The sequence below is a fragment of the Hyla sarda genome, chromosome 4 (genome assembly GCF_029499605.1).
Source record: "Hyla sarda isolate aHylSar1 chromosome 4, aHylSar1.hap1, whole genome shotgun sequence".
NCBI lineage: Eukaryota > Metazoa > Chordata > Amphibia > Anura > Hylidae > Hyla > Hyla sarda.
The window spans coordinates 153,504,659-153,528,692 of record NC_079192.1 but is presented as its reverse complement, the minus strand read 5'-3'; the positions used below and the strand labels follow the sequence as shown (position 1 = coordinate 153,528,692).

At 43.3% G+C, this 24,034-nt stretch overlaps 1 protein-coding gene across 1 annotated transcript in view; it reads right to left on the bottom strand.

Moving 5' to 3' along the window:
- The window catches only part of MINDY2 (MINDY lysine 48 deubiquitinase 2), a 78,895-nt gene that overhangs the window by 13,261 nt on the left and 41,600 nt on the right, over window positions 1-24,034 (bottom strand). The window contains exons 5-7 of the mRNA XM_056572428.1: window positions 13,517-13,619; window positions 8,899-9,041; window positions 2,072-2,245 (exon numbers count right to left, since the gene is read on the bottom strand). Of these exons, the coding sequence (XP_056428403.1) occupies window positions 2,072-2,245; window positions 8,899-9,041; window positions 13,517-13,619 (420 nt within the window). The remainder of the gene's footprint in view (window positions 1-2,071; window positions 2,246-8,898; window positions 9,042-13,516; window positions 13,620-24,034) is intronic.

The following is a 24,034-nucleotide window of genomic DNA, read 5'->3' as shown; positions in this document are numbered from 1 at the left end:
GTAGATAAGACAACACCAGGAGCCTGGTAGCACTTTACCCACACCTTTACCACCCGCTGACACCCCCCCACCAACCCACACCCCCCCGCCCCAAACAACCCCCCTCCATTACTTACAACAGGTCGAGCCAAGCACTCATGTATAGGAAAAATTGAGAGAGAGGTGTCAGTGAACAACTATCTTAAAGGGGTACTCCGCCCCTAGACATCTTATCCTCTATCCAAAGGAAAGGAGAGAAGATGTCTGATCGTGGGAGTCCCTCCCACCCCCCCCCCCCCCCACAATCTCCCTACTGCAACCGGCATTCGTTTAGAGCATCGAGTGCAGCGCCGGAGGCTTGTGACGTTGCGGCCGCGCCCCGCTCATGACATCACGGCCACAGCCCCTCAATGTAAGTCTATGGGAGGGGCGTGAGGGCTGTCACACACCCTCCCATAGATTTGCATTTAGGGGGGCATGGGCAAAACGTCACCAGAGGGGCGTGACCGAGACATCATGAGCCTCTGCCCCGCATCACCAGTCATCTAGCACAGAGCGAAGTTCGCTCCATGCACTGGATGTCTGGGGTGCCACAGCCGAGATTGCAGGGAATAAGATGTCTAGGGGTGGAGAACCCCTTTAAAGAAGATATCCCATGCAGCAAAGAAGAAAAAAAATACCTAGCCATTCCATAGTATATTCACCTACCACCTCTCTGACATGTTTGTGATATTTTTTCCGGCCCCCATTCACCGGCTATTCAGCTCATAAATTCCAGTTACTTCCTGGTTATGGTGGCTATGCCTGGGATCTCAAAGACTACATTTCCCTGCATGCACTGCTCACATTTCCTGCTCTCAGCTGCCTGAGCAGAGAGCTTGTTACCACCCCTAACTTATGTTAGTCACTCCCACAGCTCTGCTAGCTCACTCCCGCATAACGCTGAGCTCCAATCATAGCCCTATACAGCAGGGTGGCCACGAGGAAACAAAATGTAATCTCAGTGCTCAGAGAGAGGGACCCTGGAGTTGAAGCTGCAGTTTTACACTGTAAAATCACTCCCTCCCCCTCCTCCTCTCAATGAAACAGCTTTACACTGGCACAATCACCTCCCCCCTCCTCTGCCCTGCACTCCTCTCTCCCCAGTGCTCAGTGTGACAACTCTACTCTCCCTCCCCTCCATTCTCAGTGTGACAGCCCTACGCTGGCAGCTCCCTCCCCTCCCCTCCCCCCTCTCCTCCGTTATCAGTGTAAAAACATTAGCAAGGAGAGGGGAGAGAACTATGATCTGAATCAGCCGGCATATAGGCAGTGCTGCTCAGCCAATCACTGCAGAACAGAGGGAGGACAGTGTGAATATTCATCAGATGGGAGGGGCTAAGGCCGAGCTCAGGGAGCTCTCTGCAGCACAGGGGTTTTCTGGGTAATTGTCACGTCACGGCCCCTGGATGCTGCCGATATAGGGGGTCGAAAGTCATGAAAACCTGGAACAGCTGAATTTCCTGTCAGACAGAAGAATGCAGATAAAGCTGGTTTCTAAGCAGCATTGGTAATGGAAGTGATTTACAAACCTATATAACTTTACCTTCTGCACTAAAAGCTGAACAATTGTTTACTGTGAGACTTGTCCTTTAAGTGTATTCTTATCTTAAAAGTCATATGATCAAATTGAAGCCTGTTATGAGAAGAAGTGGACAGAGCCGTCAGCGTATCACCGGCTGCAGCGATGTCCCGCCTCCTCGGCCGGTGATAGGCTGAGCGCACAATCATGTAAGGAGCCGGCTGGCGGAGGACGGGGGGGGGGTATGCTGGGGAGCAGTGCCCGCAGTTCACATATGATTAGTTCCCTGATGTGGGTACAGCGCTGCGGCTGATGATTCATTCATTCGAATGATTGGTATTGCGTTATAGGAAAAGCTCATATCGTACAGAATAAAAAAAAAACGGTATTCGGTATGAACTGGTATATCGTCCAGCACTAAACCATTTTATTCATCCATTTTCATCCTCCTTAAACAGAAGGCCAAAACACACACACTTGTCTATTGACAATAATAAGGAGAATCTATTGTCTGCACATCTTCCAGCATACCTGATCAATCTGGTCTTGCTGTCCCTGATACACAGTTTCTGGGTCAGATGGTGGTCTTAGGTGGAAATCAGAGTCACAAAAGTTACTGTCTCCATCCACATTATGTAAACTTTCCCAGACAATGTTTTCTTCTGTGAGAAATCCCTGGTCCGTAACAAGCAAGTACAGCAGTCCCTAAATGAAAAAAAATGGTAGGTTTTATACATTTATGAAAAATAGTGAGTGAGTGAATAAGCAGGAACCTGGGGAGAGGGACTGTGTCTCTCAGGGAATTGAGTTGCGGAGTAATCTGATGATCCAGAGAGAGGATATAAGTAAGCATACCTTATATGGTATGCCAAAGCTGTACTCACTTCCCTAGTGAGGGTGGGAACTTAAGCTAATTGCAATGGTTATATAAGCTGGATGAATACCAATAAACTTTATAAGTATGTTCCCACTGACCATGTGTGTCTGTGTGATTAACTTACTATGCATGCACTTAATCTGATAATGAAAATAATGAATTTGGTCACGAGTTAGATATTTATTAGGTCACTGATAAAATCCATATCATTGACAGTTTGTTTTCTAATACATAAGTTAGGATATGTTAGAATGCAAAAAGCATAAAAATCATACCATAATTCCATTCCAGTCACTCTGTAGTATACTCACAATTTGCCCAGTATTTTAACACCTATTAAATACTTTTCAGTAGTCCTTCTATTGTCAGGGTAGTAGTAATAAGGTTTTGGTGTGCTGTACCTCTCACTAGTTAGCTGTAGATTTTACTTCCCTGGAGACTGCTTTGTATAATCTCCCAGTGGACATTAGTGTATAATCTTCTCTTTAGTGAACAGCGGCTTCTAGGAGCCTTCTCCATATATCTATATTAGTGCTTTGATTACTTCCAGGGTTTTTCGATCGCTCGGCAAGTGGATCTAGGAAGAAAACAGGCTTTCACACATCCGAAAGCTGGTTTCTTTAGCTTAATATAAAGTCTGTGGCATATACAGTGAAAGCATTCAGTCTGAAGATAGGGGAGGATCATTAAATGCATATCGGGGTGACATGCTTCACTCTTTCAGCAGCTGACATCTATACAAAGTATATACGCTTGTATAAATGTTTTCTGCTGAAGGAGCAGAACATATAGCTACAAAACTAGCATATAGCTACAAAACTAGCATATAGCTCCTCCCCTATATCCAGACCCAGTGTTTTCACGATATATGCCAAGAAACCGCTGAGTCCTGGAAGTTGTCATCCAAGCCAGGGTCCAGACACATGGAGTCAGCCCAGGAAACAGTTCCTCACTGAAAAAGAGAATCTACCCTAGTTGCCACCGGGAGCCAATACAGTGCAATCTACAGGAAAATAAAACACAGCGCACCAAACCTTATACATACTACTACTACTGGAAAGAATCATTTAGTTGTAAAAAAAATAAAATAATAAATGCCGGACATATCGTGAGCATACTACAAGACACTATTTGGACTAAGAATTTTATATACTTAAAGGGATTATCCCCTGCCAGACCATAGTGGACATGCTTAGGAAGGATCTGTGCTCGTCTTGGAGCTTTTGTGAGATTACCATACCGCTATGGCTATCTTTTTGTGAACTGGATATTTCCTGTTGGAGTTCATTCTCTCAAACTACACATCCCATAGTTGTTAGTTTATAAGTGTGAGGTCACTTTCCTCCCTCCCACACATCAGCCACCCCACCAATTGAAACACAAATGAGTTGCATTCCATTCAAAAGACCAGTGTTTTCTAACCAGGGTGTCTACTGCTGTTGCAAAATTCTCTCTCTCCCACCCAGCGGTCGCTCCACCCATTGAAGCAGAACAGGCTTCCTTTGCACACCTGACTAGTGATGTCATGTCTTGGCCACACGGCAACCTGGGGAAACCCGAGACCTGAGTAATTTTGTATGCTGTTAAAAATAAATATTGGGGTGTAAATCACAGAAGAATTGCAAGACCATCCATCAAAACACAGGTACAGACACTATATTGTGAACTACACTAACTTTACAGCCCCTGTGGCATATTCAAATAAAAAAAATTCCTGGAATAACCCTTTAACATTCTAACAAATCCTAATGTATCTGTTATAAAACTAACTGACAATAATACTGACCTGAAGACCTCCTCTAAGGATGATCTCTTTTATACTAATAAATCCAAATATAGAGAAGAACGGAGCACTCACCCGGACAGCAGTAAATCAGTGGATACTTCTTTATTTCATAAATTCATGCAATGACAGGAACAGCAGGAGAGCAGGGAAGGCAGACAGGATGGTATGCGGGGGATTAGCAGTCACACGGGGCGACGGTCTGTATCGCGCGGTTGCGCTTCGTCAGGCCCTCTGGTGTGTGACATATCCAGACCGGTGAGCTTAAATAACATGTCAACAGTAACCATGGTGCACATCAACAAACAAAAGGTAACACCTTTGATGCAATCATTCATCGGAGAATTTTTAAAGGCAAAAACCGCTTGTCCTATATTTAACCATTTGTGCAGGGTAACCTCGGGCAATAAATCTATTTTCCATTTCATCGGCCTGACCTTGGTAAATTTCGGCCATATTATTAATACGTTTAATCCTCTGTAACTGGCTAAAACGGGATGCTATCTTTAGTCTGTGGGGGCTGGAACAATTTTACAGCATTTACAACTAGGAAAAGAAAAAAACCTATACTAAAATTAACAGTGACCCCACTAAAGATTATAGATGGTCTGAGGACCCTACTTAGAAAATTTACTGAAAAGAACATCATTAGCACACAGACAGACAAAAAAAATTTACCAAAAAATCTCTGCAAACCAGAATGTTATATGTTACCAAAAATCCACAAGAAACAAGGTCCCCCACCAGGTAGACCCATTATGGCTGGAATTGGATCCCCCACTGAATTCCTTTCCAAGTATGTTGAATGGCTGGTGTCTCCCTTATTGAAGTTTATTCCTACATACCTGCGAGACACGGGTGATTTAATTACAGCTTTGGAAGACTTTCATTGGCAACCAGAATACAAGCTTGCCTCTATAGACGTCGAGAGCCTGTACACCTGCATCCCTCATGATGCGGGTGTACAGGCTATTACAAAGTTTCCGGAGTGCACCAATAAGTCCCGGGAAAGTATTGATTTTATAGCTAGAGTCCATTAAGTTCATACTCACCAACAACAGTTTCAGGTTTGGCCAGCAGTGGTATACACAATGAAATGGTACCATTATGGGCACACCCATTTCGTGTTCATATGCAAATATTTTTTTAGGCATTTTCGAAAGGAATTTAGTTTTTTCGCCACTTAATCAGTGAGCCACATTAAGTTTTTTTTAAGGTACATGGACGATATTTTTGTAGTGTGGGACATCACAAACTCTATTCCAAGAATTCATTACACATCTGAATGATACAAATAATGTTAACTTCAAATTTACTTCAGAGTTTGGCAATCAGAGTCTATAATTCTTGGATGTGAAAATAGAGGTAGTAGGAGGAGGTTTATGTACTTCAGGATTTTGAAAACCTATTGCGAAAAATGCTGTCCTACACTATAAATCCCCCCCCCCTGCAGACTAATGATCGCATCCCTTTTAGCCAGTTACTGGGGTTTAAACGTATTAATAATACAGACAAAATTTACCAAGGTCAGGCCGATGAAATGGAAAAAAGATTTATTGCCCGAGGTTACCCTGCACAAATGGTTAGGAATGCCTAAGCTAAAGTAGACGCTATTCCTCGTAGCCATTTGCTTAAAAACCCTCCTAAGCAGAAAAATATAGGACGAGCGTTTTTTGCCTTTAAAAATTCTCCGATGATTGCATCAAAAAGTCTGTTATAAAACTGGTTCATTATCCAACAAGATTCAGAGTTAGCCTCAATTTCAGATTTACCTCCTATGATTACATATAAGAAAAATAAAACTATAAAGGGATAGAGGAAAAAAAGTCATGAAAGAAAAGAAGAACAACTGGCTTTCAGATACTAGACCTCTAAGTAATCACTCTTGCGGTTCCTGATCCTTTTGCAGATTTAATATGAAAGCTAAAATATTCAAATTAGGTAGCTATACCGTGCATGTAAAACAATGCATTACGTGCAGGTCTGATTATGTAGTATATAGTATGGTTTGTTCCTGCAGTTTTTATTATGTAGGAAAGACCATACGCCCCTTGTTCCATAGAATAAGGGAACATTTCCGCTCTTTGAAGACAGGAATCGGATCTGCACGATTTATAGCCCATATGGGTGTAGTTCATAATAATGATACTAATGCAATCCATTTCGCTGCCCTTCAAAGAGTGGAAAATGCTACCCCTGGAAGAGACAAGCATAAAGTGTTGCTGCTAAAAGAGGCACGCTGGATCCTCCGGCTGGAGGCAAACGGTCCTCTGGGTCTAAATGAATGTCAAGAATTTTCTTCTTTTCTATAAATACCTGCTTTTTCAGTTAGGGCTGTCTTCTGCCGAGGATTGGTTTTAGCTTCTATGTACACTTTCCAACAAGGTGTTCCTTTTTTGTTTGTTGATGTTCACCATGGTTACTGTTCACGTGTTACTTAAGCTCACCGGTCAGGATACGTCACACGTCAGGGGGCCTGAATAAGCCCAACCGTGCGATACCGACCGTCGCCCTGTGTGTTTGCTAACCTCCCGCATACCATCCTGTCTGCCTTCCCTGCTCTCCTGCTGTTCCTGTCATTGCATGAATTTATGAAATAAAGAAGTATCCACTGATTTACTGCTGTCCGTTTTTCTCTATATTTGGATTTATTACTGAACTGCATTCCTACGTGTAGCACCATCCTAATATGTGAAATACTAGAAGTGCAACCAAACAACGTTGATATCGGATCCTATATTGCTGGATTGTACGGCTGTGCCAGGATTTTCTCTGCTTCTGTGAGTGATCTTTTATACTAATAATGACAACTGGAGATAGTTAACTGACTGAACATGCAATTCACTTTGCACGGACCACCAATTATTGTTGTCTGGACTCTTTACAGGAATTTAGTATGTTTTTTTTGGTTTACATACCTCTACTTGAAATAGTATGAACTAGTAACAGTGAATGATTTCATTGTGTTTAGTCAGCATGGACTCATAGGTATATTTCATGATTTTTTACACTGTAATATAATACAACGGCAGTCTTCTATAGTGTTTCACATTTTATCATATGTTCAGTATTATAAAAGAAACTTCTTTTAACTACCAGTTATAATGTATGTCAGGGTGAGTATTAGGAGCCAAGGTATTGAAATCTTACCGTTTATTCTTCATTGCCCATAAAAGGTAGAAGTGGTTACCCCATATGCTCCTACCAACATTAGGTTAAGCCTTCACTGAATTCTTAGCAAATTTCCATTCTACTTGTAGGTTATTCTCAACATGTTACTGTGCATTTCACTCATTGTGTTGAGAATTTTCTGAAATGATGTGCCATATTGAGTCTTAGTTGAATGAGAGCTATGCTCTTCAAACATGGTTAATAGTTGTAGTTGTTTGTAAAGAATGAAACATGCATTTGAACATTATGTGGAAACGATTTTGCGTACAAAAAAAATGTAATGCACAAAATGCCAAGGAAGGCTGAGGGTTATACTTCAAAGCAATGGAAATGTAGAGCCATTAAAACAGGCCACTAATAAGTGCACTTCTATCCCCTCTTGTTGCCTTTTTGAACATTTATCTTCCATGCTGTGCATTTTGCTGTTTATGTGATAATTTGATAGAAAGATCCTAGGAGGTATTTTGGCAGAGCCTTTTCAGCATTTCGCTCTACAGCAATAATTCAGAGGCTCAATTATAGCTTAGAAAAACAGCCTATAATTCACTATTTGTAGGGTCTACTCAGCAGAAATATGTTCATTTAAGTAGGTCGTTTGAAGCACAAAACATATCTTACAGTATTAAAACCAGACTGCGGAAGTTCACAGTCCATGGACAATGGCAATTCTCTGCCCATGACAATGAGCACACTGATATAATAACAGTACAATATCTCGATTAAATTAGGCAACTCCGCTCTCCAATTAATTCTGGCTCAGAAGCCGTGAAAATTTCCCCTCTCTTTATCCAATGAAAAATTAATATTATTTTAATGACAATCAACAGGGATCCTGAGATTCTCTCAGCTCAGGCTTTTTATGTGATCAGCTAATTATAGAGCTATTCATTTATCACCAAGGAGAAGAGAGAATAATGGCAAAGAGCTTTTCTAGTCCAAAAGATCACTCCACCAGATAATTGTATTACGCTGAAAAACATGCGAGTCAGTCATACCATGCATGGCTTAAAGGAACTGTTCATCAGAAACAACCCCTTTCAAACACAGGTCACTGGCACCCCTAGCTGGAGGCAACTGATTTTGCCGGGAAAGCCATGTCAGCTAGTAATTTCCATTGCAGCCCAATGAATGGTTGTCCGTGAAATAGAAGGGCATACGGACAGTGGATAACTTCATGAGAAAAACTCTGTTTTTACATGTGCCATTTATGCCAAAAGTCGCTGTAAGGCTATGTTCACACAACAGACTTTCTGAACGGCATTCTGCATGTAAATTCTGCAGAAATTATTTGCCCATTCACTTCAATGGAATTCCTGCAGCAGAAATTCTGCAGTGTGAATGGGACAGCGGAATCCCATTGAAGTGTATTGGCTAAAAATTCATGCAGAATTTTCATGCGGAATTCAATGAAGAAAATCAGGTGTGTGAACAGAGCCTAAAAATAGCGTAAAGAGAAAACCAGCAAAGCAAAGTTTCACATAAAAAAAGGTTCTACCAAAGCCCATTCCATGTGCAAAAAAAACCCACCTTATATTTGGTCATGGTGCTAAAATGATTGTTCCTGAAGAATACACATAGCTCTCCTTCCTGTAGGGTTGAGGTCAGCTCACTAAGCCCATGGTAAGTCAGCTGTGTGGCTGTGCCATTTAAAAACTGTTCGGCTACAAAGCCTGTAAGAGATTACAACAATGTAAAAGTCAGTTCATGGCAGGCACAACAGACTAATACACACTACTCCGATAACCAGAACAAAGTCATAGGTGTAGAGAAGTATCACTAACATGTCTTGAGAGGTTTTTCCAGCCTTCTAACAAAGGATCTAGTTCGCTCAGGGATCCTGCCTGGTACTAGTTTGTTGCTACTCTACTCTTATCCAATTGTCAAAGAGGAGAGTTTTTACTGCCTTTATTTGTAAAACAGTGTTAATCAATGCTTTACACACAATCTTACAACTCAACCGTGTGGAGATACTTATTTAGTACCTACATGTAACCCCACGTGTGCATCCTATGTTCCTCCTGCACCTCACATTAAGGTGTATTCGCACATATCAGTTGGGGTGCATCTAAAATATGGTAGCTGGCCCGAAGTTTTACAGGTGAAACATGTTTATTTACTTTTCTCCTGTAAAAATATATGGGCAATAGTCACATCACAGAATCTATACAGAAAAATCTATGTGATTGCCTACCTTTCATGGAACATTGCCCAGGTCCCTAACCACCCCGCTCTACAGCTGCCAAAGCTTAGATGCCATGGCCAGATTGTTCAACAACCAATAAATGAATGGTTTTCGGGTAAGCAATTGTTTCTTTGATACAGAAATACACTTTTTAGTACGTAGTGGCTATAAAAAAATTTCAGTGTGGTCAATGTTTTAATTCTGTCCATAGACAGGTAGCCAGTAAATGCTGTGAGATCTTAGCACATACTGGGTACGTGCTTTTAAACAAATATTTATAAAGGGGGTGTTATCCAGGGACCAGGAGGATGGCCACACCAGAGCACCTCCATGAGTGTGCCAAAAGAGATAATTTACATAAAATTTTTGTCCATAAAAGGAGCAACATATAAATAAACTGAAAAGACCATTGTAGTCTGTCTGTCACCCGCGCTAGGGTTGGGTCACACACAGATACGGTTGCGCTGCCGGCAGTCACAAAAAGATGGCAGAGCAAGCTCCCTGTAGCTCTGAGTTCGCTTGCAGCAGCAGACTTCCCACAGGCAGACATGAGGTGACACACAGAGCTACCTTGTCACAGCAGAGCGCTCGCTCCGCAGTCCCTCTGTGACGTCCTGTAGCGCATGTGTAGCATCAAATACTGTGCAGAGGTGCCGTGAGTGACCCTACCCTTAAAATTCAAACATGTCTTTTAGACAATGACAGTCTCTCATTTTTAAAATTTTACCAGACAGATGTTTGCAATTGTTGAAATTGTCCAGTTTCATTGACTTTAGTCTAGTAAAAATGAGCAGCTTAGGGATTAGACATCTCCATAGTTCTGGCATTAGAGCAGTGCAAGGGCTGTACATATAGAGCAATCCTTCTGTTTCCTTACCATGACATACTACTACAACAATTCAGAGGAATGACCCTCTCTTGCTATGACACAAAAGTATGTTGTGGGGTGTTAAGGGGTTAACTAGTAGTCAGAAGTAATAACAGGAATGGCTGTCCACCAATTGTCACTGTATCTAAGAGCAGACATTATATCAGCATAAGGCTACTTTCACACTGCCGTTGGTTCCAGTTTTTTTCCCCCTGACTTTAACAGCCGTTTTCATAACGGGGAGCAACGGGTAACAACGGGTCCCAGCAGCTCCCATTTACTATTATGGGGCTGCCGGCACCAGTTATGAATAACGGGAGAAAAAGACGGCACATGCAGTAATTTTTTTCCCGTTATTCTGCCCGGCTCTCCCAGCGGCCGTCACACTGCCGGGCACTAACGGCAGTGTAAAAGGGGTCTAACAGCAATTCAGGAGCTGCAGACGACCTGAACTATGGTGCACTAACACAAAGCCCTTCCTCTTTTACACCCCATAGAATGCAGGTTACTACACAAGGTTTTGGCCACAAAGAAATGGTGTTCATATATTTTTTGTCAATGTTTCAACTTTAGTGTTGTTTCACAACAAAATGTACATGTACAAGGCAGGCGGGGCTACCATAAGGAATTTATGGGCCCATACTGTGAGGGTATCAGGCCCCCACCACCCACTATTACAAATGATCTTTCTTGTTCTACATGGCACTTTGTGCTTTTAACAGTTGCCCTTCTTCCATTTAGTCAGCAAAGTGCTTCAGAATATTTTGTTGCAATATAAATATTATTATTATACCTACCTAGTATTATAGTTATTACTATTAATATAATTTTTAAGTCCTAAAAGTCTGAAGGCTGGGTTGTGACTGCTGGGGCTCCACTGTTCCTGAAAGCAGGAAAAACCCCATAAAGAGTGCATACTATTGGCTCTTCATATATGAAAAGTAACCATGCGCGTTCAGACACTTCCTTGCCAAAACCCTAGCTCTCAGGACCAGTGGTACTTCTAAGGGGCTGGACACCATTCAGGATTCATAACATATCCAGAGGATGTCTGAGGGATATTATCAAGGGATAAAGGATACATAAATAGGGGTGGAGGCACAATCCATCATGGGTCAAGTTCTCTATTAATGAAAGGGAAATCTACCAGAGACCAAGGGCTTTCTGTTGGTTAGGAGGCTCGATGTAACAGGAAAAGGCCTCTGGAGGGAAGATGGCCAAATGTATCTTTAGGGAAATTAAGGGCAAAATATACATGCATTTGTGCCTATAAAATATATATACAAGCATATGTTCACACACACTTGTGCCTTCACACATGCTGAAATAGAAGCAACACAATATTTGTCAACCCGCGAATGGGTTGAAACGATATTCTGCAAACCCCAACTGTTACTAGGCAACTTGTTTTACATTTTTTGTTAGTACATGGTATACGTTGTATAATAAAGTTATTTATAAACCCATCCACCTCCTTCAGGCAATTTTGTGTAAAAAAACTTATTTAAAGCAAAAACTGCATGAAAATTCAGCTATTCAAATGCTTATAAGCAGACCTTTTATAGTTGGAATTCTTCTATTGTTATAAATTTGATACCTGTTGATATGATTTGAACAACTTGTAGGGCAAAGGAATGTGAAGTGATGGGCGGAGATGGATATCAGCACCTGGAGTAATCGGCTTCCATTCTGTCATAAAGCCGCATACAGCAATGTCTGTAAGCATGGTGAGGAGCTAACAGATTCTGTTTATATCTGTCGTAAAGTCATAAAAGCAGCCCCTGAAGCTTTCTACACAATAGACTGCACAACTGTAATGGACACTGGGACAAATGACATTCAGAAAGTTTGTCAACCCTTTAGGCGATTCACAGAAACAGCAGCAAAGTGCTGGAATAGTGGGCCATGAAAATTTATTAAAATTTTACACTGAAAAATTTGCAGTTACACCAATATTTTATTTTCACAAGGGGCAAAAGAAAAAGCCCCACACAATATGTAACCCAATTTCTTCCAAGTATGGAAATACCCCATAGGTGGATGTAAAATGTTGTGTGGGTGTACGGCAGGGGTCAGATAGGAAGAAGAGACATTGGGATTTGGCTGAAATGGACTTTGTGGGCCACGTCGCATCTATAAAGCCTCTATGGTGACAGAACTGTGGAAACTGCCCAGTATGACCCCATTTTGGAAAATACACCCCTAAAAGGAATGTAACAAATGGTGCAGTGAGCATTTAGACCCCACAGGTGTTTAAAAGATTTTTTGAAACAGTTGGCTGTGAATAAGGATAATACATTTAAAGGGGTAATCCAGGAATTTTATTTATTTGACTATGTTACAGGGGCTGTAAAGTTAGTGTAGTTCATAATATAGTGATCTGCGTGAACCTTCAATGTATTAACCATCTATGGTTCTGACAGAGATGAGCACAGAACTCAATTACTGTCTGTCCCATAGACAGTAAATGATGCGGTAAGTTTTAATTTGGCCCTTCATGCACTGCTCTTGTTTTTTAAAACAGTTGTCTGAGCTCTGAGTAATTTAGAGCCAAGTTAACACCCTGGGTTTTTCTCATGTTCTTCAAACTCCTGCTGAAGCTTTTGTGCAGTGAGGCAGGGCACATTATCCTGCTCTAAGAGGCCCCTGCTGTCAGGGCAGCTGCAATGAAGGGGTGTTTGTGACCTGCAACAATGGCAGGTGGTACCTTTTGAAGTAGAATACACACCAATGCCAGAACATTGCCAAGGGCACAACCTTGCTTTCATTAGTTTGCTTCTTCACGTTGTGCATCTTGGTGCCATCTATTTGCTTGGTGGGTGCCTAGGTCATACACGCATCTCCCCCTGACTATAAGATCGTCATCACAAAATGGAAGGATTGGCAGTCTTTTATTTAATGTGTGTGGCCAGCTAGCAAACCTAGTCATATCCAGAGCACTATACCAACTTAATGTTTTTTTAATGTAATGTTCAACTACTATAGCTTGGTTGTATCTGGATGTTTTCTTCTCCGCATAAATTAAGAGGACAGACGAAAGGTAAGTTCCCACTGACATATGATCTAGCAATAATAAGCAAAAGTCACTCACCCACCTTCACTAACTAGCTCACTGTTCTCTGATTGCTTGCATGAAATAATCTTCTCCACCAGCTGGTTGTAGCTGCAGTTACCCACAGCCGTCACAACCTCTGCAATCTGGGAGATGAAATACAACAAGAAATCATAATGAGAAAATTGCTAAAGCTGCATGAAAAGAGCAAGGATGGGATTTATGTTCACAGATAAACTTTGAAGTGACATTAAATAAAAAAAATTAAATAAAAATAAAAAAGGCGGCAAAGAAAACAGGAAAAATATGCGGCGTTTCAAAGCATCTACACACACTGACTTATTTGATGAATTCAGAATGCTGGGAAGTGGAGGACACCGTATGAACTGGCAACCGCTGAGCCCAACCTTTACAGGAGACTCACCATTCTACACTCAATTCGAAGGGGCTGGTCTGGTGCCACAAAATTCTATGCTGAGCTTTGCTTTTTACATGCAGGTAACCTCAGCTCAGCCAATGCCTGGTCACGGCAGGTCATCACTACTGCCAGTGACTGGCTAAGAAGGCATTTTGTAGGTGTAGAAATGAAAGTAGGAAGCAGAGAACGGGCACCATAGTAATGGATGGGGGAAGACGCGTGCAGGATAATATTACTATTATTTAGATATTCTTTTAATTGACTACGCTAGGGCCATACTGAGAATGCCTTATTTCCGGAAAATATCCTTAAACCTTCTCTGATTAGATCTCTGCTGTGTTATTGATACCAGTAAAGTGGTGCCCAGCAGTTATGTATAATGGCAGAAAAGCTGAGAGAAACAGGGTATGTGCTTAGCAAAGATAACACTTGTACATTACAAAGTTCTATAACTTTAAACATGTGCAGCTATATAAAATGTCATTTCATTTGTCTGGAGTTCTCGGTAATACTGCACTATGGAGCGCTTGATTTTTCTCTATAGCTTTGTGTTGATGATACATCAGAGATACTGATAATGGCAAATATCTCCCTGGACCACCGGGTGTAAGTGAGAAGTCAAATGTTTTGCTCAGGCCCCCCCCACTGATATCTAAAACAAACTGAGTAGCTAAATGCTTCTCTTTGTCTCACTTTATAAAATGGGCTCTACAGACAATATAAAACCCATCTCCTGCAGCAAGGAGATATAGGCAGAGAAGTGATTGGCCAACGTCTGAGCACCAGATCCTGACCAATTATAACACTTGACATGTCAAATGTGTAAATGACAGTGACACTTTAAACAAGTCTTGACTTAAAGGGTACCTCTCATCAAATAAACTTTTGATATATTTTAGATTAATGAATGTTGAATAACTTTCCAATAGCATGTTAATGAAAAATATGCTTCTTTCTATTGTATTTTTCCCGATCAGTCCTGTCAGCAAGCATTTCTGACTCATGCTGAAGTCCTAAACACTCAGAGCTGCCAGCCTGCTTTGTTCACAGCCAAACAGGCTGTGAACAAAGCAGGCTAGCAGCTCTGAATGTTCTCCTTTGTGAACAAAGCAGACTGGCAGCTCGTAGTGTTTAGGACTCCAGCATGAGTCTGAAATGCTTGCTGCCAGGACTGGTAGGGAGACCCCTAGTGGTCATTTCTTCAAAGTGGAAAATTAAATAGAAAGAAGCATATTTTTTAATAACATGCAATTGTAAAGTTATTCTGCATACATTAATCTATAATATATCAAAAGTTTTTTTGATGAGAGGTACCCTTTAAAACAACTTAAAAATGACTTAAAAGGTCTTGAGAATGAAGGGAGTTAGATCCTTACAGTTGGTAGAAACTTAGATTATCTGTATAGTAATATTTTTTTATATTGTAACATGTGCAATAAATGAAAGAGGTTAAGCTTGTACCACATCTATGTCGGAGCTCCTTCACAGACTACCGTTTGTATAAGAAAAAACTGAGCAGGAAAGAATTAATATCAACGGGCCTCATTGACTTAAAGGGGTACTCCAATGCTAGACATTGTATCCCCTTTGAAAAGGAAAGGGGATAAGATGTCTGATTGTGGGGGGCCTCCGTAATCACTGGCCCAGCACCCTGGTGTCCTGAACTTTTATGTTTAGAGGGCCAGCAATGCTAAGCTTTGGAGCGGCGTTGTAGTCACATCCCACCATTCAAGTCTATGGGAGAGACTATACAGAGATATATGAAGGGGGTGTGTCGGCCACAGCTTCAGGCTGTAGTGGCTAGTAATTTGGCACAGAATGGTGATCACTCTGTACATGCAGATTACTGGGGCGCAATGCCTGGAGGTCGTGGGGGTCCAACCAATGGGGTGGAGTAACCCTTTAAAGGGGTTTGTCTGGATTTCGTCTGTTTATTCACAGGATTTGAGTGGCAGAAAAAAAAATACTGCTTGCAGTATTTTTTGTTTTCTCCACTCATGTTCCCCTATTTCAATGGATTCAGTCAACAGAACTGCCTGAACAGAGCTCTGAGTAATTTCATGTAAATCTTATCTGTTTCTTCTAATTATGTCATTGGTTGTGACTATAATTTTGTTGTCCATATCTCACAATCAAATGATCTTCAGCTTTAATAAACTATGCCAACTGACTGTCTGTCTAAATGTTTTTGAATTATTAAAATGCTAGTTTATTAGATTTTATTTATTTATTTTATTTTATTTTTATTTAGCAGATTCAGGGTTCAAGGAGGACTAGAGAGACAACCAGACTGTGGCCCAGAATTATCAAACTGTGTGAGAGAAAAAGTGGAGTGATTTTCCCACAGCAACCAATCACAGCTCAGCTTTCACTTTACCAGAGCTCATTGGCTGAGCTGTGATTGGTTGCTGTGGAAAATGACTCCAATTTTTCTCTCACAGTTTGATAAATCTGGGCCTATATCTGTAGGTTGTTGTGGCAGCCATGCTTGAGAAGAAGCAACAGGAAGTGAAGCCATATTGGTTGTGACATATGAATTTCTCATAATTGTGTTCAATCAATGACAAGGAGAAAGCTTTTACTGAATGGAACTGAAAAATCCCACCAGCTTCAAAAAATATTTACCAAATTGTATATATCTGTAATGTTAGGGTTAGGCTGGGTTCACACTACGGTTTGTCATTACGGTTCGCGTATACGGCTGGGAGGAGGGGTGGGTGGGGGGCTTAATCGCAGCACCCGCACTCAGCCGTATAGGGAACCGTAGTTAATGTATGTCTATGAGCCGGCCGGAGTGAACCGCAGCCTCCGGTCAGCTGCTTTTTCGTCCGTATGCGGTTTCCCGACCGCAGGCAAAAACGTGGTCGACCACGTTTTTGTCTGCGGTCGAGAAACAATAAGTTTCAATAAGTTCTGCTGCTATATTCTGTGAATTGCGCACTGATGACGGGCCCCGGCAGCTTAACTTGCATATTCATTGTCTGTGATTCCACATCCTAGTGACTGAGTCGCTGGTCACGTGACTGAGTCGCTGGTCCGTCTGCGCTCATGTGACCGGCGACTCCACAATGAAAATGCAAACTGAGCCATGGGGTCAGCCGCCAGCGAACAATTCACTGAATATAGCAGCAGATCTTCGGTGGGCAATATCTACGTATTGTAGTCAGTGACCCCTCATCACTGAGGGGTGTGGGTAAACAGGCTGACTGTTTTCCTTTAAAGCAAGAGATAACTGCTTTATCTGGCTGAATGATATGCCAAGATCTTCCATTTTGCCTCCATAGTAGTACTGTGGTTCTATATTATATATATATATATATATATATATATATATATATATATATATATATATATACACACACACACACACACACACACACACACACACACACACACACACACACAGTAGAGACCAAAAGTTTGGACACACCTTCTCATTCAGAGTTTTCTTTATTTTCATGACTATGAAAATTGTAGATTCACATTGAAGGCATTAAAACTATGAATTAACACATGTGGAATTATATACCGTATTTATCGGCGTATAACACGCACTTTTTAGGCTAAAATTTTTAGCCTAAAATCTGTGTGCGTGTTTTACGCCGATACACCCCCAGGAAAGGCAGGGGGAGAGAGGCCGTCGCTGCCCGCTTCTCTCCCCCTGCCTTTCCTGGGGTCTAGAGCGCTGCTGTCGGCCCTTTTCACCCCCTGGTTATCGGCGCCGGCACCGATAGTCAGGGGGACAGAACGGGCAGCGGCGCCGATAACCAGGGGGTGAAAAGGGCCGACAGCAGCGCTCTAGCCAGGGAGAGAGAAGCGGCGCCGACAGCCCCCCCGGGAGACCCATCATTTCAGGGATAGACAGCAGTACCTGCAATATGTCACACTACTTGGACCTTATATTGCAGACATACGTCCAAAATCTCGACAGTTATCTAAAAGACTCCGACCAACTCATTTCACTACTCAAACCCATAGCATGGGTGGACGACATGATCTTGGTAACAATGGACGTAACGGCGTTATATACCAATATACGCCATGACATTGGTGTACAGTGCACTAGGTATTTCCTAGAAAGAGACCCTGATGTCCCCACAGAACAAGTCACATTCTTAACAACCTGTCTGGAAACAGTCCTCAAGAACAACTTCTTCCAATACGATGGGCAAACATTCCATCAAATACGTGGCACCGCCATGGGCACAAGGGTAGCCCCTGCCTTCGCCAATTTATTCATGGGGCGTTTCGAGGATACTTTCATCACCAGCAACCCCCTGTTCACCAAACACTCCAGACTATATAAAAGGTACATAGACGACCTTTTTATCCTATGGCAAGGTCCGATGGAAGAAATAAACCAATTGGTGACCGAGATCAACAACAACGACTGGGGGATCACCCTCACCCCAAATTTCTCCGCAAAAAAGACCTGGAAATTACCCACAAAGAAGGAGCCATCATAACATCCACGTTCTTCAAAACAGTGGACTCAAATAGTTATATTTCCTTCCACAGTGGCCATTTCAAAAAATGGAGGGAGAATACACCCTTCGGACAATACAAAATGGTCAGAAAAAATTGCACCGAGGATACGACCTTCGTGACACAGGCAAAAACCCTGGAAAAACGCTTCCTAGCTAAAGGGTATCCAAAAACACTTATCCAAAATGCCTACTCCAGGACCAAGACATTAAGCCAAGAGGAATGCATGGGCAAAAAAACAAACTCACTGAAACAACAAAAAGAAATGAGCGACACAAAGAAGAACCTCTACCGTTGTAATTTCATCACAACATACTCAGCCGGCCAACAGTCTGTAAAGAACATCCTACAGAAACATTGGCACATTCTACAGTCCGATCCCTATCTGAAAGATATCATCCCAACCAAACCCAGGATCACATTCCGTCGAGCTCCCACCCTGAAAGGAATGCTCGCCCCAAGTAAACTACAAAGACATTCCCTCAAACAAGAACAAGAATACCAAAAAAAGAAAGGTTCTTTCAGGTGCAACAAACCAAGGTGTCTATGTTGTCTTACCATTTGCCATGATAAAACCCACTTTTCCAGTACCAGCACTGGACAATCTTTTCCCATAAAGAAGCATCTTACATGCCAATCCAATTACATTGTGTACCTAATCCAATGTGAATGTATGAAGCAATACGTGGGCAGGACCACACAACCCCTACATATTAGACTGAACCAACATCGGGCCAACATAAGGAAAGGCTACCAATTACACGGATTATCGCGTCACTGCAGCCGACATCACCCTGGAAGTACCAACCCAATTACAATTACACCTATTGATCAAGTACCGGGACATCTCACCAATAGATTTGAAGCACTAGTCAGAAAAGAGATGTTTTGGATCTACAGCCTGAACTCGTTACAGCCTCAGGGCTTGAATGAATTAACAGAATTAATACATTAATCCCCCCAGCACATCTCTCCTCCCCGTCTCGGACACCATATACGGGTTCGCACCATACCCCAATTCACTAGGTCCACGCTCACTCAACTACCACACCTTGGCCTTGAATACGCCGAACCTCATTACCGATTTAGATACACAAACCTTCCCACTGCCGACCCGCACACTTACTCCGGACGTCTGCACCACAAACACTTAATGTGTTTTACCGATGTGCACCCATTCTACATATGACACCAATATGTCCCATCCACGCCCCCCCACTGCCTTGCCTCCGCAATTACGTGGGACCTTAATAAATGACAATGGCAAAACGGAAACATTATCGTACATATGTCCTGCTTCATATCCCGAAAAAGTAGCAGGTTCAATACGGCCAATATCCTCCCTTACCTGTGTACTGCTCCGCTGACAAACGGCCGTCTGCGCATGCGCGGCGGTGGTCCGCGGACAGGGGGACTGCAGCGCCTACAAGGCACCTCCACAGCCCCTCCCACGCCGAACCGAGAACCTGCCAACCGCAGCGGCATACGATGATAACCACCAGAAACCCCAACGATACACGGAGTACCAGCACGCATCCATGACCGGACGGCACGAAGCGCAAGCATCGGACAGAGTGACTCTCAACCACGGCAAAACTCACAATCACCTTTCCCCCCTTCTATTGACTTAAATATCAATGACATTTTGAGCATTTGCAAACAGTATTTCAACACTGCTATTTTTATTTTTTTTTTACCTTTCCCATTGCCCCTCCCTGACAAGCACACCTGACTGTGACGTCACCCAACCAGCCCACTTTCGCGGTCTTTTTGTGCATATAAAAAGCATTATGTTACCTGTCTCTGTACCCATGACCTGAGGAAGAGGGGCGATCCCTCGAAACGCGTTGTCTGTCCTTTATGAAGAAATAAAGACTGAACTCTTTACCACACCTGTAGTCTTTCACCTTATTGACCACCTGGACGGATCCTGCGAGCGCCAGATGAGTATCTGATTTTCTATTCTGTGACCTCTGCCATGGGCACAGAACGCGCATCTTGACAAAACCGCCTCGACTATCTCGAGAAACGGAAGGATACAGGCTGCCGCGGATCGCACTATTTCGATACCAAGCCCACAACGGTGTCGCGCTCGCAGCGCGACACAATAAGGTGAGCAATTTCCCACCCCCATTTTTCTCGTCCCCACGAGGTAACGGCACAGGGTGCGCTGGTCTTTTGTTCCCTTTTTCTCCTCCCTTTCTAAAGCCCTATATATATATATATATATATATATATATATATATATATATATACACACACATACACACAGTACAGACCAAAAGTTTGGACACACCTTCTCATTCAGAGTTTTCTTTATTTTCATGACTATGAAAATTGTAGATTCACATTGAAGGCATTAAAACTATGAATTAACACATGTGGAATTATATACCGTATTTATCGGCGTATAACACGCACTTTTTAGGCTAAAATTTTTTGCCTAAAGTCTGTGTGCGTGTTATACGCAGATACACCCCCAGGAAAGGCAGGGGGAGAGAGGCCGTCGCTGCCTGCTTCTCTCCCCCTGCCTTTCCTGGGGTCTAGAGCGCTGCTGTCGGCCCTTTTCACCCCCTGGTTATCGGCGCCGCTGCCCGTTCTGTCCCCCTGACTATCGGTGCCGGCGCCGATAGCCAGGGGGAGAGAAGGGGCAGCGGCACCCATTGCCGGCGCCGCTGCCCCGTTGCCTCCCCCCATCCCCGGTGGCATAATTACCTGAGTCGGGTCCGCGCTGCTCCAGGCCTCCGTCGTGCGTCCCCGGCGTCATTGCTATGCGCTGAACGGCGCGGCGCATGACGTCAGAGCGCCGCGCCGTGCATAGCAACGACGCTGGGGACGCACGACGGAGGCCTGGAGCAGCGCGGACCCGACTCAGGTAATTATGCCACCGGGGATGGGGGGAGGCAACGGGGCAGCGGCGCCGGCAATGGGTGCACCTGCCCCTTCTCTCCCCCTGGCTGTCGGCGCCGGCACCGATAGTCAGGGGGACAGAACGGGCAGCGGCGCCGATAACCAGGGGGTGAAAAGGGCCGACAGCAGCGCTCTAGACCCCAGGAAAGGCAGGGGGAGAGAAGCGGGCAGCGACGGCCTCTCTCCCCCTGCCTTTCCTGGGGGTATATCGGGGTATACACTCGCACACATGCACCCTCATTTTATCATGGATATTTGGGTAAAAAACTTTTTTTACCCAAATATCCTTGGTAAAATGAGGGTGCGTGTTATAGGCCGGTGCGTGGTATACCCCGATAAATACGGTACATAACAAAAAAGTGTGAAACAACTGAAAATATGTCATATTCTAGGTTCTTATAAGTAGCCACCTTTTGCTTTGATTACTGCTTTGCACACTCTTGGCAATCTCTTGTTGAGCTTCAAGAGGTAGTCACCTGAAATGGTTTTCACTTCACAGGTGTGCTGGTGTGGAGGAGGAGGTGTGATGGTGTGGGGGTGCTTTGCTGGTGACACTGTTGGGGATTTATTCAAAATTGAAGGCATACTGAACCAGCATGGCTACCACAGCATCTTGCAGCGGCATGCTATTCCATCCGGTTTGCGTTTAGTTGGACCATCATTTATTTTTCAACAAGACAATGACCCCAAACACATCTCCAGGCTATGTAAGGACTATTTGACCAAGAAGGAGAGTGATGGGGTGCTGCGCCAGATGACCTGGCCTCCACAGTCACCAGATCTCTGCCTCTCCCATAGAGATACATGGAGGGGGCATGTCTCCCACGGAGTCACGCTGCAGCCAACACGACTCCTGCACGGGGAGAGTCGCGGCAGAGGCGGGACTCTTACAAAGTTGGACCCCAGCAATCAGAAACTTACCACTATCCTGCAGATAGGGGATACGTTGTATTAGGCAGCAGTACTCCTTTAAGTTTAAAAAAAATACTTGTTCCCTGTGCATCTTTTGTAAATTCCATTCCGTGTCTTATGGAGTATTTTCGCATAGTTCATAGATTTGTGATATCACTTGCACGTGACTATCTGTGTATAAATTTTGGTTTTATTCTATGCATGACATGCCATGACTAAGGAGCTATTCTGATCCGAAATACGTCAGTGGTCACTTTACATGCAACATTTGCGCCACTTTATTAGGTACACTTTGCTAGAGCAGAGTTGGACCCCCTTTTGCCTTCATTCTTTTGTAGCATACTTTCTACAAGGCAATGGAAACATTCCTCAGAAATGTTGTCCATATGTACCATATGGCATCACACAGTTGCTGCAGACACATCCATGAGGATAATCTCCCATTCCACCAAATCCCAAAGGTGCTTTATTGGATTGAGATTCGGTGACTGTGGAGGTCATTGGACTACAGTGAACTCATTGTTATCTCACAGTTTGAGATAATACAAGCTTTAAAGGGGTACTCCGCCCCTAGACATGTTATCCCCTATCCAAAGGGGGATCTCAGGGCCAACGCTGCAGCGTTCATGAACACAGCCTTGGGCTTCTGTTTGTGACATCACGCCCCCCCCATTTATGTCTATGGGAGGGGGCATGCCGGCTAGTACACAGCTGTCACGCCACCTCCCATAGACTTGAATGGAGGGAGCGTGGCGTGTCATCACGAACAGGCACTAGGCTTCTGTGTTCATGAACGTCGTAGTGCCGGCCCAGAGATCACGGGGTGTCCCAGCGGGCAGACCCCTCAGAATTAGACATGTTATCCCCTATGCTTTGGATAGGAGATAGCATGTCTAGAGGCGGAGTACCCCTTTAAGACATGGTGCATTATCCTCCTGGAAGTAGCCATCAGAAGATGGCTACAATGTGGTCAAAAAGGGGTGGACATGGTTCACAACAATACTTAGGTAGGTTGACGTGTTTAAACCATGCTCAATTGGTACTAAGGGGCCTGAAAATTACCCCCCCCTACACCATTACACTAACTCCACCCTGTACTGTTTATACAAGGCTGGATGGATCCATGCTTTCATGTTGGGTATGTCAAATTCTGACCCTGCCATCTGAATGTCTGGGTATTTAAGACCATTCTCTGAAACCGTAGAGATGGAGGTGCAGGACGACCTTATCCGACCTTATCCCACACTCTCCCCCACCCTCTGCGGCCCCCAGGGGGATCGAGAGGAAAAAAAAACATATATTATTCACCAGTATTAATAGCTAGAACCTAAAAAATGTAGGCCTCAGCAAGCTGTCTTAACCATGTCTACATGCCTAAATGAATTAAGCTGCTGCCATGTGATAAGTGGATTAGCTATCTGTGTTGACAAGCAATTGATGTACCTAACAGTGGCCAATCAGTCAATGTGGTCAAATACACCTGATAAGTGTTTTTACTGCCCTCCTCCTTCCCTTTTAAATGTAATATTAAAAACTCTGATAACCCCTTTAATCCCACCTTATTAGAGAGGTAGCAGTCTAGAATTATAAGGGTAAAATTATTTTACTTTAGGGGCAGTTCACACAGAGAATTTCTGCCTGGACAAATTCTGGGTTGAGATTCTGAGCGCAGCAGGTGCTGCCGGAGCTATGACAGTGCAGACATGCACCATCCTCATTTACAGCAACGCAGTCGGTGCTGAAGTCTTCTGAAAAAATTTGCATGTTTATTCTTTTAACAGAAATTCAGCAGCAGAATATCTGCTGTGGGATTCCATAGAATGCAGTAAGAAGTTA